Source organism: Saccoglossus kowalevskii, chromosome 1, assembly GCF_978046115.1.
Source record: "Saccoglossus kowalevskii chromosome 1, keSacKowa6.1, whole genome shotgun sequence".
NCBI classification, from domain to species: domain Eukaryota; kingdom Metazoa; phylum Hemichordata; class Enteropneusta; family Harrimaniidae; genus Saccoglossus; species Saccoglossus kowalevskii.
The window spans coordinates 46,114,982-46,132,560 of record NC_140641.1 but is presented as its reverse complement, the minus strand read 5'-3'; the positions used below and the strand labels follow the sequence as shown (position 1 = coordinate 46,132,560).

Genomic DNA, 17,579 nt, shown 5'->3' with positions numbered 1-17,579 from the left:
GAACTGACATCCAATGAAAACCTACAACTGTTAAACTGTACCTCATTTGTATGGTAAGCAGGATATTGCTGGTAGAACTGACATCTAATGAAAACCTACAACTGTTAAACTGTACCTCATTTGTATGGTAAGCAGGATATTGCTGGTAGAACTGACATCCAATGAAAACCTACAACTGTTAAACTGTACCTCATTTGTATGGTAAGCAGGATATTGCTGGTAGAACTGATGTCCAATGAAAACCTAGAAATGTTAAACTGTACCTCATTTGTATGGTAAGCAGGATATTGCTGGTAGAACTGACATCCAATGAAAACCTACAACTGTTAAACTGTACCTCATTTGTATGGTAAGCAGGATATTGCTGGTAGAACTGACATCCAATGAAAACCTACAACTGTTAAACTGTACCTCATTTGTATGGTAAGCAGGATATTGCTGGTAGAACTGACATCCAATGAAAACCTACAACTGTTAAACTGTACCTCATTTGTATGATAAGCAGGATATTGCTAGTAGAACTGACATCCAATGAAAACCTACAACTGTTAAACTGTACCTCATTTGTATGGTAAGCAGGATATTGCTGGTAGAACTGACATCCAATTAAAACCTACAACTGTTAAACTGTACCTCATTTGTATGATAAGCAGGATATTGCTAGTAGAACTGACATCCAATGAAAACCTACAACTGTTAAACTGTACCTCATTTGTATGATAAGCAGGATATTGCTGGTAGAACTGACATCCAATGAAAACCTACAACTGTTAAACTGTACCTCATTTGTATGGTAAGCAGGATATTGCTGGTAGAACTGATGTCCAATGAAAACCTAGAAATGTTAAACTGTACCTCATTTGTATGGTAAGCAGGATATTGCTGGTAGAACTGACATCCAATGAAAACCTACAACTGTTAAACTGTACCTCATTTGTATGGTAAGCAGGATATTGCTGGTAGAACTGACATCCAATGAAAACCTACAACTGTTAAACTGTACCTCATTTGTATGGTAAGCAGGATATTGCTGGTAGAACTGACATCCAATGAAAACCTACAACTGTTAAACTGTACCTCATTTGTATGATAAGCAGGATATTGCTAGTAGAACTGACATCCAATGAAAACCTACAACTGTTAAACTGTACCTCATTTGTATGGTAAGCAGGATATTGCTGGTAGAACTGACATCCAATGAAAACATACAACTGTTAAACTGTACCTCATTTGTATGGTAAGCAGAATATTGCTGGTAGAACTGACATCCAATGAAAACCTACAACTGTTAAACTGTACCTCATTTGTATGGTAAGCAGGATATTTGTCGCGCGCAGTTATCTAACATGAACAAATTTTACTTTCTGTATGATGTTCTCCAAGCTAGTTTGTAATTTCAGACATTGTTTTGATAACCACGAGTTGAGTCCTGAGAGACTAGATCGGTTTCTGTAGCAACCGTGACGCTATATCCAAACGTTCGCTACATTGTTTCCCATTGCGTTCTCGCGGTATTTGTCTGTTTACCGCCCAAAATTCCCACCAAAGTTCTGCCTCGTGTTAGTCGCGTGTCACTCCTAATATGGAATGACAGCGCTATGTTTCGTTTGTATGCGCCAATCATTAGCGTTGTTTTATTTTCGGAACGTTTTGGCATGATATATTCTAGAGTACAAACACGTGTTTGGCACTTCTCCGATTAGCTGTCACCGAGACAAATGCCGCTCTAACGTTGACAATTACATTAACCAGGCAAAGCGCTGTCGTGAGAAGTCCGATTCAGGCCGTCGCTGTAATTCCTTCTATGGTAGCTTCGCAACTTGATGCTCGTTATGCACACCCTCCTTTCTATGCTCTCTGCGATGCCAACTCCTCATGGAGCTATTATTTAGCGATCTATATTTTATACCAAGAAGTATTTGCTGTACAACGTATTGATGTTCATGTTGAGTACAAATAAACCAATTTGAATTATATCTCACGTCTGTTCAACTCAAGAAAACACAACGCAATCGATGTCCGTTTCAATAACAATTCCGCATGATTAGTCAGTTCGTTTTATGTGACGAAAAGAACACCCCAACGCCTAGTTTTGCGATATAAACTTATCCACCACATAAATTTGGTGCCGAGACCAGGATATTCAATACTGATTCATCATGCCTCGAAGAATCCTGAACAAAGCAATAGATAGACTGAACAAAGTTGTGACTCAATTAAATATCGCGTTGACACTTGCTGAGGATAGAATCCAAGACTTTGAAGTCACTGACAACAAATCTGAAGTATATCGGCTGATCAAAGTAAGCATACTAGCACTTGACAATCGTATCTCAAACTTACAAAAGGCCTGCGATGAAGTCAGAAATTACGCCGATGTTCTGGACGCAGAGTTTACGGAAACTGAAGAAATCGAACTCAAATTACTAGAGAGGTTTAGTTCGATCAATTTATTCCTGACAGAAAACAAGCCAGCGAAGCAAGAAATACATCCAGTCCCACAACTTGGTCAACACGAAGTAAATCAACAACCAATCCCTCCAGATGATCAACAAGCACCGGTCCAACAGCTCGTACTGCCGCCGACACCTCAAGTCGTACCGCCGCCGACACCTCAAGTCGTACCGCCGCCGACACCTCAAGTCGTACCGCCGCCGACACCTCAAGTCGCGCCGCCGTCGACACCTCAAGTCGCGCCGCCGTCGACACCTCAAGTCGCGCCGCCGTCGACACCTCAAGTCGCGCCGCCGTCGACACCTCAAGTCGCGCCCCCAGTACCGACGTTTCAAGTCGCGTTTCAACCACCTGTACAACAGTTCGATCAACCCGCTAATGCACCAGTGCCTCAAGTAGAAGTTACACAAAATAACTTTTTGAACAATTCAATTCCAACAGCTCATATTTCAGGTATGAATCCACAATACACTCAATTTAATTCTGTTCAATTGCCACGTATTGATTTGCCCGTCTATTCAGGCGAGTATACGGGGTGGGCTGAATTTTGGGATATGTTCAATGCTGCTGTAGGTTTAAATCCACAACTTAGTCCTATAATCAAATTTGCTTATTTGAAAAGGTCGTTAGAGGGGGAGGCTCTAGAAGTAATAACCGGCTTAGATCTTACTATAGTAAATTACAGTTTGGCACTCCAGCTTTTGACCGAACGATTCGGCCAGCCACATCAAATTATCGCTGCTCACATGCGTGCATTACGCACAGCAGACGCACCCAATTATGATGCCAATTCTTTACGGAAATATCATGATACCCTGGAAAAGCACATCAGGGCACTTCGTTTATTAGGTGTACCAGAGGCGGGCTATGAGAAACTCCTCATACCCATGATACTGGATACATTCCCAATTCAATTTCAACAAAGTTTAGCGCGATCCAACCCAAGCGGGGAATGGACGTTAGTCACACTCAGTCAGCACATGTTACATGAGGTTAAAATCCTCGCCATAGGTCAGGTAGATTACGACACAAACCCTTCAGCAATACATGCTTTCACCCAGAGTACACATGACTCAACACAGTTCAAGTCCAAACGATATGGGCGTCGTAATTACAATAATACTGACAAATCTTACAGTGGTACCACATATTCTGATCAACAGAAACAAAACCATGTCACACAAACTGATCACACTCATGGTAGAACACAAATTGGTGACAGAACCCCACATTGCATATACTGCAAAGGCAAGCATTACACCACAAATTGTACAAATATTTCAACTAGGAAGGATCGAGTCGAATTTATTACCCAAAATAAACGATGCTTTAATTGTTTGGGAAAGCACATGTTGTCTCAATGTAAGTCGCATTTCACTTGCTGTGTTTGTAAGAGTAAACATCATACGTCAATTCATTTTGATAAATCTGGAACTGCGCAAACAAATTCAACGAATTCTAGCACGGCAAACTCGCATTTTTCACATTCAGCAAATACTGGTGAACAATCGCGTTTTACCGGTAGTGACTCAAAAATTAACTCTGACAGTCCGCGACGCGCAATGCTTCAAACCGCACGAGTTAGTACGCATTTTCGAGGTACTAACTGTGTTGCTACCCTCCTATTTGACAATGGCAGTGATAGAAGCTTTGTCACAAACTCTTTCGCACGTAAACTAGGTGTAATCCCAAATTATAACGAATTATTGAGTCTGAATTCGTTCTCCAATCCGCGTTCCGGTGTGCAGTCCATACCGAGAACCACGCTGTCACTACAAAGCAAAGATGGCATTAAATCCCCGATCGATGTACTGATGGTCGACTGTATTTCCGAGGGATTGGAGAACACTGTAACTTACGATATTGCACGTTTGCCACATTTGAGAGGTCTATCGTTGGCCTATCCGCCGTCAAATCGATCCACATTAAACATCGATATTTTGATAGGCGCCGATCACTATTGGGATTTTGTTACACACAACTCACGCATAGTTAGGGGCAAACCAAACGCTATACCGACTGTCTTTGGGTACCTACTGTCAGGGCCTTTCACTACGCACAACAGGACAAACAAAACAAATTCATTCACCATTGCTTCTATCCGAGCACATGACAGTGTAATGGATAAAATGATTGCTAGTTACTGGGACCTGGAGTCAGTGGGTGTTAAAGATACGATTACAAGACAGCAGGCACTCAACATTACACATGAACAACAATACAAAGAATATACCGAAAAATCCAAAATTGAAAATAATATTTCGACCCCAAAAGTGTCCGAGAAATGTGCCCAGTGTCCGACCACTGGTACGAGCGACACCGTTAGCGATCGACCGCTACTTTGTACGCCCCCAAGTCAATCCAGAGGACATGTCAATTCGGAGAACGAAATTAGTCCTCATTTCCATAAATCAGCAGAAGATTTCATAAAAACTGCTGAAACAGTGTCAGGAGATATCATCGATACAAACCGCGAACCTCCTGAGCTACAAAACTCCAAAATTAATGATCAGATCGTTTCGTTACATGTCGCCTCTGAATCTGACAATTTACTCGGCCACCATTTTGAACTTCACAATGAGCCAAACATCGCACCGAAGGAGATTATTCACGCAACTGAATCAAACTCAGAACCTAGTCTTGAAAAGATTATCGATATTCGCCGTTTCAACGATCTACATCGTCTGTTGAAAGCAACTGCTTATATATTTCGTTTCATTTCGAAACTCAAATCCAAATTGAACCACACTCCGAGTAATTTGTCAAGTAGACTTGCTCTCTCAACACAGGAGATATACGACGCGGAACACGCTTGGTTGACATCGATTCAGTCAACACATTTCGAAGACGTTGTCAGTTCTATTCGGAGACAACAATTTAGACATGGCGTACTTCAAAAACAACTTAAACTATTTCTTGACGATAAGTCAATACTGCGAATTGGTGGTCGGCTTCAGAATACCGACTTTCCTTTCGAAACCATGCATCCAATACTCCTTCCTGGTAAACATCGGTTTACTACGCTCATAATTCTTGATGCTCATCATTTATTAAACCACGGTGGGCCGTTAACCACAGTTAACAAAATTCGGGAAAAATATTGGATCACCGCGATTCGCAGACATGTGAATTCTACATTGAGATCTTGTGTCGTTTGTAAGAAGGTCGATGGAACTCCATTTCCCCTTCCTACTCAAGCTCCACTTCCTGATTTTCGAGTGAAGGAAGCAGTCCCATTCGAATTCTGCGGAACAGATTACACGGGACATTTGTTCGTTAGGGACCAACACACTGGTCTTTCTAGTAAAGTTTATGTACTAATTTTTACGTGCGCCTCAACTCGATGTATTCACTTAGAATTAACTCAAGATTTGACCGCCGCATCATTCATTTTGGCTATGCGACGTTTCACTGCTCGACGGTCAACGCCCCGGAAAATGATCTCAGATAACGGTTCCACATTTATAGCCGCCGCTAAGATTTTGAAAGGACTCGAGTCCAGTCCTGAGGTACAAAACTATCTTACCAAAAATCGTATATCGTGGCGTTTTAATCCTAAACGAATGGCGTGGGCCGGAGGCCTATTCGAGAGAATGATAGCCATAACAAAAAATTGCTTGAAGAAAATTCTAGGTCGTGCCAACGTGACTTTTACCGAACTATCCACAATTTTAGTCGAAGTCGAGTCGTCAATAAATGACCGCCCATTAACTCATCTCTCCGCAAGTGACGAAGATTTAGCTCCACTGACTCCATCCCACTTGTTAAATGGACGTCAGATTAGAATGTTACCCCCAGCTATTCCTAGTGTTTCTGAACCCAATTTTGAGATTGATAATATTACTGCAAATAAAAGAGCTATGTATTTATCCTCCCTTCACAATGCTTTTAGTAAGAGATGGCAAAGAGAATATTTGACGTCACTTACTGAGCGTCACTTGAATCAAATCAAAGGGACAACCAATAATTGCATAAAGGTGGGGGATATTGTCCAATTACACCAGGACATCAAAAAACGATGTCATTGGTTACTAGGTCGTGTAACTAAATTGCTTCCAGGCAAGGACGGTATCGTCCGAGTAGTAGAAATACAGACCAAAAACGGCTCAACAAATCGTTCTATACACCATCTTTATCCACTCGAACTAAATGCAGAAACACCAGAGAATACACTCTCAATTCCCGAGGAAGTTATTGGTAGTCCCTCCGTTGAAAATGAATTTTCTAGTCAAATCCACGACTTTTCTAGTCGGCCCGAACCAAGGGCTTCAGCGCTCAAAGCGAGCGAAAGTATACGGCAAATGTGCCGTGATGGTGTTGTATAACTTTGTAGAATTTTGAACTTTGTATTGCACTGTAACTTTATTTCAAGTTTTCAATGAGAATCATTTGTTCCGTGCAGTAAATCAAAACCTGCAATGTGTTCATGATATACTGTATTGATATACCGTGTTATTTGCTGTTTAGCTAAGATTGAAACTCACAATTCATATCTGATGTTCAATGTGATTGACATGTGTTTATTGTTGAGAGTCTGTCATTTAAATTTCAGAGATTTATTCAAGTTAATTTTAAAATTTATCATGTTCGATTCAAGTTATCCCGAGATCTTCTCGTGATTTTTGCGCCCCGGAGTATGTCGCGCGCAGTTATCTAACATGAACAAATTTTACTTTCTGTATGATGTTCTCCAAGCTAGTTTGTAATTTCAGACATTGTTTTGATAACCACGAGTTGAGTCCTGAGAGACTAGATCGGTTTCTGTAGCAACCGTGACGCTATATCCAAACGTTCGCTACATTGTTTCCCATTGCGTTCTCGCGGTATTTGTCTGTTTACCGCCCAAAATTCCCACCAAAGTTCTGCCTCGTGTTAGTCGCGTGTCACTCCTAATATGGAATGACAGCGCTATGTTTCGTTTGTATGCGCCAATCATTAGCGTTGTTTTATTTTCGGAACGTTTTGGCATGATATATTCTAGAGTACAAACACGTGTTTGGCACTTCTCCGATTAGCTGTCACCGAGACAAATGCCGCTCTAACGTTGACAATTACATTAACCAGGCAAAGCGCTGTCGTGAGAAGTCCGATTCAGGCCGTCGCTGTAATTCCTTCTATGGTAGCTTCGCAACTTGATGCTCGTTATGCACACCCTCCTTTCTATGCTCTCTGCGATGCCAACTCCTCATGGAGCTATTATTTAGCGATCTATATTTTATACCAAGAAGTATTTGCTGTACAACGTATTGATGTTCATGTTGAGTACAAATAAACCAATTTGAATTATATCTCACGTCTGTTCAACTCAAGAAAACACAACGCAATCGATGTCCGTTTCAATAACAATTCCGCATGATTAGTCAGTTCGTTTTATGTGACGAAAAGAACACCCCAACGCCTAGTTTTGCGATATAAACTTATCCACCACAATATTGCTGGTAGAACTGATGTCCAATGAAAACCTACAACTGTTAAACTGTACCTCATTTGTATGGTAAGCAGGATATTGCTGGTAGAACTGATGTCCAATGAAAACCTAGAAATGTTAAACTGTACCTCATTTGTATGGTAAGCAGGATATTGCTGGTAGAAGTGACATCCAATGAAAACCTACAACTGTTAAACTGTACCTCATTTGTATGGTAAGCAGGATATTGCTGGTAGAACTGACATCCAATGAAAACCTACAACTGTTAAACTGTACCTCATTTGTATGGTAAGCAGGATATTGCTGGTAGAACTGACATCCAATGAAAACCTACAACTGTTAAACTGTACCTCATTTGTATGGTAAGCAGGATATTGCTGGTAGAACTGCCATCCAATGAAAACCTACAACTGTTAAACTGTACCTCATTTGTATGGTAAGCAGGATATTGCTGGTAGAACTGACGTCCATTGAAAACATACAACTGTTAAACTGTACCTCATTTGTATGGTAAGCTGGATATTGCTGGTAGAACTGACATCCAATGAAAACCTACAACTGTTAAACTGTACCTCATTTGTATGGTAAGCAGGATATTGCTGGTAGAACTGACGTCCATTGAAAACATACAACTGTTAAACTGTACCTCATTTGTATGGTAAGCTGGATATTGCTGGTAGAACTGATATCCAATGAAAACCTACAACTGTTAAACTGTACCTCATTTGTATGATAAGCAGGATATTGCTGGTAGAACTGACATCCAATGAAAACCTACAACTGTTAAACTGTACCTCATTTGTATGGTAAGCAGGATATTGCTAGTAGAACTGACATCCAATGAAAACCTACAACTGTTAAACTGTACCTCATTTGTATGGTAAGCAGGATATTGCTGGTAGAACTGATATCCAATGAAAACCTACAACTGTTAAACTGTACCTCATTTGTATGGTAAGCAGGATATTGCTGGTAGAACTGATGTCCAATGAAAACCTACAACTGTTAAACTGTACCTCATTTGTATGGTAAGCAGGATATTGCTGGTAGAACTGATGTCCAATGAAAACCTAGAAATGTTAAACTGTACCTCATTTGTATGGTAAGCAGGATATTGCTGGTAGAAGTGACATCCAATGAAAACCTACAACTGTTAAACTGTACCTCATTTGTATGGTAAGCAGGATATTGCTGGTAGAACTGACATCCAATGAAAACCTACAACTGTTAAACTGTACCTCATTTGTATGGTAAGCAGGATATTGCTGGTAGAACTGACATCCAATGAAAACCTACAACTGTTAAACTGTACCTCATTTGTATGGTAAGCAGGATATTGCTGGTAGAACTGCCATCCAATGAAAACCTACAACTGTTAAACTGTACCTCATTTGTATGGTAAGCAGGATATTGCTGGTAGAACTGACGTCCATTGAAAACATACAACTGTTAAACTGTACCTCATTTGTATGGTAAGCTGGATATTGCTGGTAGAACTGACATCCAATGAAAACCTACAACTGTTAAACTGTACCTCATTTGTATGGTAAGCAGGATATTGCTGGTAGAACTGACGTCCATTGAAAACATACAACTGTTAAACTGTACCTCATTTGTATGGTAAGCTGGATATTGCTGGTAGAACTGATATCCAATGAAAACCTACAACTGTTAAACTGTACCTCATTTGTATGATAAGCAGGATATTGCTGGTAGAACTGACATCCAATGAAAACCTACAACTGTTAAACTGTACCTCATTTGTATGGTAAGCAGGATATTGCTAGTAGAACTGACATCCAATGAAAACCTACAACTGTTAAACTGTACCTCATTTGTATGGTAAGCAGGATATTGCTGGTAGAACTGATATCCAATGAAAACCTACAACTGTTAAACTGTACCTCATTTGTATGGTAAGCAGGATATTGCTGGTAGAACTGACATCCAATGAAAACCTACAACTGTTAAACTGTACCTCATTTGTATGGTAAGCAGGATATTGCTGGTAGAACTGACATCCAATGAAAACCTACAACTGTTAAACTGTACCTCATTTGTATGGTAAGCAGGATATTGCTAGTAGAACTGACATCCAATGAAAACCTACAACTGTTAAACTGTACCTCATTTGTATGGTAAGCAGGATATTGCTGGTAGAACTGACATCCAATGAAAACCTACAACTGTTAAACTGTACCTCATTTGTATGGTAAGCAGGATATTGCTAGTAGAACTGACATCCAATGAAAACCTACAACTGTTAAACTGTACCTCATTTGTATGGTAAGCAGGATATTGCTGGTAGAACTGACATCCAATGAAAACATACAACTGTTAAACTGTACCTCATTTGTATGGTAAGCAGGATATTGCTGGTAGAACTGACATCCAATGAAAACCTACAACTGTTAAACTGTACCTCATTTGTATGGTAAGCAGAATATTGCTGGTAGAACTGACATCCAATGAATACCTACAACTGTTAAACTGTACCTCATTTGTATGATAAGCAGGATATTGTTGGTAGAACTGACATCCAATGAAAACCTACAACTGTTAAACTGTACCTCATTTGTATGGTAAGCAGGATATTGCTAGTAGAACTGACATCCAATGAAAACCTACAACTGTTAAACTGTACCTCATTTGTATGGTAAGCAGGATATTGCTGGTAGAACTGACATCCAATGAAAACCTACAACTGTTAAACTGTACCTCATTTGTATGGTAAGCAGGATATTGCTAGTAGAACTGACATCCAATGAAAACCTACAACTGTTAAACTGTACCTCATTGTATGGTAAGCAGGATATTGCTGTTAGAACTGACATCCAATGAAAACATACAACTGTTAAACTGTACCTCATTTGTATGGTAAGCAGGATATTGCTAGTAGAACTGATATCCAATGATAACCTACAACTGTTAAACTGTACCTCATTTGTATGATAAGCAGGATATTGCTGGTAGAACTGATGTCCAATGGAGTTGACCAACATTGGAAAGTTAATAGAAGAATCTACATTCATCAGATTCTTGACCTCTGACCTTACACTCTCTGTAGCAATACTGTCCAGACCAGTCTAAAAATTTTGATCATACAATAAAACAAAAGTAATTACATAAAATACACAAGAAAATGGAACTCTGAAGGAGGGTATAATATATGTGGCCATTCTGAATAAAATTATGATACAGGGTGAGACAGTTAACAAACTATGCACAATTTTAGTGCCAACTCCGAATAACCTTGGTACACTGTATATAGCGCCATTCTAGTGAAATTACATCCATGTATGATTTCAGTGGAGAATTCCCATAATATTGCATTAGATAGGTAAATGGATTGCGAAATTCCCCATTTTGAAATACATCAGATAAAGTTTAATGTAAATTGTTCATAAATCAAATAGATTGTATTTAAGTAGTTTTGTACATACCAGATGTGACTGCAGAATATCATTGAGTAGAGATGTGTTGACATCAAATAACAATGTACAATGATGGTAAGCTGTGGTTCTACCAAGTTTAGCGGCTGAACCAGATATCTGACACATAGTTGTTGAGGAATATAAAGTTTGATGTTATTACAAAATAAATGACACTGACAAAATATTTGTTAATCTTATAGAGACATGGTTAGATAGAAACAAGAAAGATTCAATACATGTGAGTGTATCATTACACATTTACAGCAATTACCAAGTTACAATGCATTTATGCATGCAAAGATAAACAAGAAACATAATGCTAAAATGGCTTAATTAGTAGGAAGTATTTGTACCAATATCTCACCATAAGGCATGTATACAAAATTCATGTCAATTCAGTCAATGGTGAAACAACACATGTGTGTTGCCAAAAACTATTTTCTTTGTTTATTTGGTGTAGCTTTATACCATTACCTATGCATTTGGATTGAGTATAACTGACACATATGCCAGCACAAGAATGTTCATTTGGTGGGGGGTGGGGGGGGGGGGGGTGGGAGTAATTAGAACTTAACCACAAACTTGGTCTGTAGAGTCAATATTCTTTGGTATGTACCTTTAACATGGTAACATAAATAATTTGTAACACAATAGAATATAAGACAGACATTAGAATTGATACTTTATAGTCTTTGTTCAGCATTAAATCATCTCGATGTGACAGATTTATATCAATATGCGGCCAACTATTTTGCAGTGCTGTCATTATCAATGTCAAGTTGGCTCTCCTATCATACTTCTTTCTTGATGTGAAGAATGAAATATTCAAATTACCCAAGTCCTGAAAACAAGAAAACAAATCAACCTTATTATGGCAACACATGCATTCTAATATTTACCATTGAAATACTAACCATGTCAATCTCAAAACTCACCTAATATACATACTAATATGTGTCATCTTGGTATATATATATACATACTAATATGTGTCATCTTGGTGTATATATGTACATACTAATATGTGTCATCTTGGTGTATATATATGTAAATATTAATATGTGTCATCTAGGTATATATATATGTAAATACTAATATGTGTCATCTTGGTATATATATATATATGTACATACTATTATATAAGTTATATATCTGTTATATCTGTTATATAAGTTACTCAAAGCTGGTGTAACAGGAAAGTGTTTCCATTTGATTAAGACTATGTATTTAGACACCAGATATGCAATTAAAACAAATCAAGGCCGCACTGATTCCTTTTTATCTAGTAGTGGAGTAAAACAAGGGTGTAATTTGAGTCCCCTTCTATTCAATGTCTTCATTAATGACTTATCGGATAGTTACCAGGTAATTCAAACTAGGGAACTCAGATTTAAACAGTCTGCTTTTTGCTGATGACATAGTATTGTTATCAGATTCAAGCAAAGGCCTTCAAAATAACCTAGACAAACTCAGTACGTATTGTGAGATGTGGAAATTAAATGTAAATATTAATAAGACAAAAATAATTATTTTTAATAAAAGGGGGAGAACTCTTGACAATGTTTTCTATTTTGGTGATCAGGAAATTCAAATAGTACCTTCATATACTTATCTGGGAATTACATTTCAAAGCAGTGGAAATTTCACAATAGCGATAGACTGCTTAGCTAAAAAATCATTACGTGCATTGGGTGCACTTAGACAAACTTTAAATTTAGGGAATCACACTGTTTCCCCCAAAAATGCCATACATCTTTTTAAAAGTACAGTGTTACCAATTATCATGTATGGGTCAGAAGTATGGGGTGCTTTCACTTTTAAACTGTACAAAACAAAACAAAATAGTATTATTACTAATGAAGCATTCATTGAAAAATTGTTTAGTGACAAAACCCAATTTGAACAGCTTCACATCAAATTCTGTAAGCAGGTCTTGGGTGTACATAAGAAGGCAAGCAATAATGCTGTCAGAGCAGAGTTGAGATGCTACCCTATTATTATTGAACTCTGCACACATATGCTGAAATTCTGGAAAAGACTTAAGAATTATAAATGTAATGAATTGGTGTGTTCTGCTTTCAACCAAGAAAAAAATAGTACTGGTAATACTTGGACAGCATTTATTAATAAACTGCTTGAAATTACTGAAACTAGTGTAGCTGGGATTGATATTTAAAATTTTAAAACAAAGTTAAAACAATTGTATGTAGAAAAAATTTGGTTGCAAAGTCTACAAAAAACAGAAAATAACAAATTACGAACATACAACAAAATAAAATTAGCATTCAAATTTGAGCCATACCTGGATCTTATGAAAAATATAAAACATCGAATCAGCTTAACTAGGTTTAGAATTTCAGCTCATTCACTTCCAATTGAAAAGTTGAGATATCAAGGAATACTTCCAGAAGAAAGAATTTGTACACTATGTGATCTAGGGGCTGTTGGCAGTGAAACTCATGCATTCATGGACTGTGAAAATATTGAAATTAAGAATAGTCGTTTAGAATTTTTAAATATGGTTTCGGTTTATGATGAAAAAATTCAAGAATTATCTAAGGATAACTTACTTAAAAAATTATTTACCTCAAATGATAGTTTCATTGTTAACAGTCTCGGAAAATTTGTTCATCAAATTATAATGTCTAACAATATCTAAATTTTACTTTTGTTTCTTATTACATGTACTACTAATATTTTATATTTCTTTGCTTACTTATTGTTTTATTTGTTATTGATGTTTGTTACTTGTTGTTGTATGTTTATTGACCATAGATAATGTAATTCAATGCATTATTTCGTGCCAAATAAAATATACTATACTATATACTATACTACTAATACAGGGTCCATACCACCAAGAGCCAAATTATTTCCAAGACTTTTCCAGATCTTTTCCCAAACTTTCTTGCATTTTTCCCAAGACATTGTGACCCTTAATCAGGCCAACATCATCACCAAAGCTTATCATAATAACTATGAAGAAATTTCAAGACTTTTTAAAGATTTTTTTTAATTTTTAACTCAAAGACTTTGCAGACTACAAAAAATCCAAAGACTTTCAAACGATTTTCCCAATGCTATGGACCGTGTAATATGTGTCATCTTGGTGTATACAAATGTATTGTAATTGTCAGAGTATAAGCCCCCCTCCAAATCTCTACAGCATTTTACAACTAGTCATTTAGTCAGGGCCATTTGATTTGTCTTTGCACAGTATATACGCAAACGTTAATGTACCTCCACTTTGAAATGTGTTTCGTGTAGTACTGGATTCTGTCCAGTAAATTTGCCCTGGGCCATTAAATAACATTAACATATTTAAATGAGCTATGGTATTCCACGTTGGCATCATCCATCATTTTTATTGGTTAATTAACAATTTGACGTATTAGGTCAACTCGTGCAAGAGAAAGAACATGGCGGATACCCGACAACATCGAGCATTTATATGCGACCGGAATCATTTGCTCACGATGAAACTAAATTGAATTTTATTTGCATTTTATAACGAATTTATTTTTTTGTACATCATTATAATCACTACTGAGTAATAATCAACAGTTGTGAAATGCAGCATGACCGGATTGCGCAACCGTGATTATTTGCTGCTACGCAATGCAGTTGTGTTAGTTTTTTTTTTTTCATTTGAAACCTCGTTTAGAATATACTTACGTTACCGGATTCGGCTGATTCCCCCCCTCTGGCGATCCTATAGAGGACTCGATTTTTTATTTAGAAAAATGTGGACCAAAAGAACGCCCGGGCGATCTTTTGGCAGATATTACGAGGCCCATCTTGTCTAAAAAATAACCCTGCGTTGATAGAAATGGTCTAGAAAAAATAATGTTTCGCGTTGACCAAATATAATCATGCAAAGTATAAATTCAAAGTGTTTTAATACATTGGTGAGAGGTCGAATTTTACATGAACAAGAACATGCACTAAGAAGGAAAAGCAAGTCAAAGTCGAAACGGGGTGCATCATGGACATGACACAACACACGCTGCGACAACTGAGTGATTAGCGACATAATTTTGGGACGCAATTGAACTTGAAGTACTTCTTTGCGAAACTTGCTGCGCGGTGATGCTGGCATCAAGTGTGTGTTAACCAAAGTCAATCTCTTTCCCAGAGGCCTTTGCTCTTTACGCAATAGTGGCTCTGCCACATGTAGCCTTCAATTTTGTGGTCAATCACCTCACTACGCACGGCCATTTTTCCGCGGTTGTTTCATTTGAAACCGAACTACAAAAAGTGGGAAAAAACGTATGTGACATCCGAACTATTTATTAATGTCAGACTTCAGTAAACACGTAAATACGAACCATTTTATCGCGGACTATGTTTTGCAAGGTAATGTTACTGTAGTGAAATGGCACACGTGATACACTAAAACTGGGGGGTAAAAACGTTCTGTTAACGTATATAGTTGGGAAAGAAACATTAAAGACTAATTTCACTGAAAGGGGTTTCCTAACAGTTCCGTTTATCTTGTATTCTGGTGAATATTTCAATAGTATTTCTGGCTTGAACGGGTTCGATTTTGCGCGTTTAACAGCCATAGAACACACAGGTTCTAGTAAGTTTATAAAGTTAGTCATTTATAATAGAAACTAATGCTTTGGCATGTAGAAAAGGATTGTACTTTTCTAACGCAAGTCATGTATATTTTAATCTAATTAATTGAACATTTTATTCGGAGTTAGGGCGTGAAACGTCTTATTAAAGTGATTAAAGTAACCAAGTGACTTACATGTACGCATAACTTTGTCCACCGACAGGGTCTTATAGTTCGAACATATTCGAATATGCAAATGAGTTCTATGCAAAGCTGCTTTGTGCAGTGATGATAAGTAATGCGTATCGAACTGTGCAGAGTTCGGACCAAAGTTTGACCCCAAGTCACGCGCTGAACTGGCGCGTTACCTTAGCAACCTTTTTCTCAGGGGGGGATTGGCACGAGAGGGCGCCATCCGATCTGAATGGAACGTTTCGACGTCAGTCGCCCGTAGCCCATCGGCAAACCAACAACGTCCCGTTTACGAACAGATGAAATAATTTCAGCAATTTCTTTACAGAATAATCCACAACAAAACTTAGAAACATTTCGTAGACAAATACAGGCCCCAAAATTATGTCTACTGCAAAACAATTCAACCGACAACCAGTTTGACGCCACAATTGTATTGCTGGAGCCCGTTCAAATCTGTTCCATTTCAAACTGTGCATGCACACACACTGTGGTTTCTCGAAATGCATACTAATTAGGTAACTTGTCACTAATAAAAGTCACCGAAAACATTTTGAGCAATTTTGAGCAATAGTACTAGAGTGAAATATAAACGTGTCTCTGCACTCTTCATGAATTTCGTAACTTGCTATGACCATGGAAGGTACTAACGGCCGGCCGTTGTACCTTCCATGCTATGATCATGGTAATGAGAAAACCTGTGCTTACTTTCAACAGTTAGCTGGAGTCTGATCGAAAACCTGTCTCAAAAAATACTTTTACATCATTTTTCCAATTATTTTTTCAGCTCGTAACGATGGTATCAGTCAACTTAGAACTAACATGTATGCTATCGTAAAGCACAATTTTACTGAAAAGATGAGTTTTTTATTTCTCATGAATATTAATTTATGCAAATGAGACTATTATTTCAACCAATCATGACATGCAACCCCCCCCCCCCCCCCCCCCCCCGGCTTTTTCTTTTGCGGCCAGCGCGTCGATCTAGTAAAATTTTTATTATATCCGACGGTACTGTAATTTTCCAACTTGTATGCAACTCTGTACTGGCTTTAAATATATCAACGTCGTTTACTTAGTGCACTGCTTTTCTAATTACGCAAATTTGTTTACAATATTGTACCAGCTCAGAATATTTCAACTATGTATTAAATGTATTGCTTTCATGATAATTACGCAAACTCAAGTTAATTTTTACTATTGTTAGGGCACTGACCCGGGGTATTGGGTCTGTGAATATTTCAATATTACCGACTTGCTAATGCATTGCATTCGTAATAATTACGCAAACATAAACATTGGCGCATTTAAATCATTAAAAATGATAGTAGTCGGGTATCTACGGAAAGTCGAGAAAATATTTTAAATATATGTGATTCACCAATGTTCCAATGGTGATATTTTTATTCGAAATGAAGTGAACATGTAATATAAACCATACCATGCGTCAAGTTAAATTTTACTATAATATAATAAACTCTGGACAGCGCACTTCGATCGCAATATTCAC

General features: G+C 37.9%; 2 protein-coding genes across 2 annotated transcripts in view; one reads left to right on the top strand and one right to left on the bottom strand.

Moving 5' to 3' along the window:
* The first annotated feature begins 2,159 nt into the window (after positions 1-2,159).
* Positions 2,160-6,779, top strand: LOC146750923 (uncharacterized). The gene is made up of 2 exons (XM_085498133.1): positions 2,160-2,597; positions 2,817-6,779. Exons 1-2 carry the CDS (start codon positions 2,160-2,162, stop codon positions 6,777-6,779), a joined length of 4,401 nt encoding a protein of 1,466 aa, XP_085354259.1.
* A 37-nt stretch (positions 6,780-6,816) lies between these two features.
* The window catches only part of LOC100368529 (lipoyl amidotransferase LIPT1, mitochondrial-like), a 29,964-nt gene continuing 19,201 nt past the window's right edge, over positions 6,817-17,579 (bottom strand). The window contains exons 4-7 of the mRNA XM_085498126.1: positions 11,999-12,157; positions 11,326-11,433; positions 10,822-10,968; positions 6,817-6,867 (exon numbers count right to left, since the gene is read on the bottom strand). Of these exons, the coding sequence (XP_085354252.1) occupies positions 6,817-6,867; positions 10,822-10,968; positions 11,326-11,433; positions 11,999-12,157 (465 nt within the window). The remainder of the gene's footprint in view (positions 6,868-10,821; positions 10,969-11,325; positions 11,434-11,998; positions 12,158-17,579) is intronic.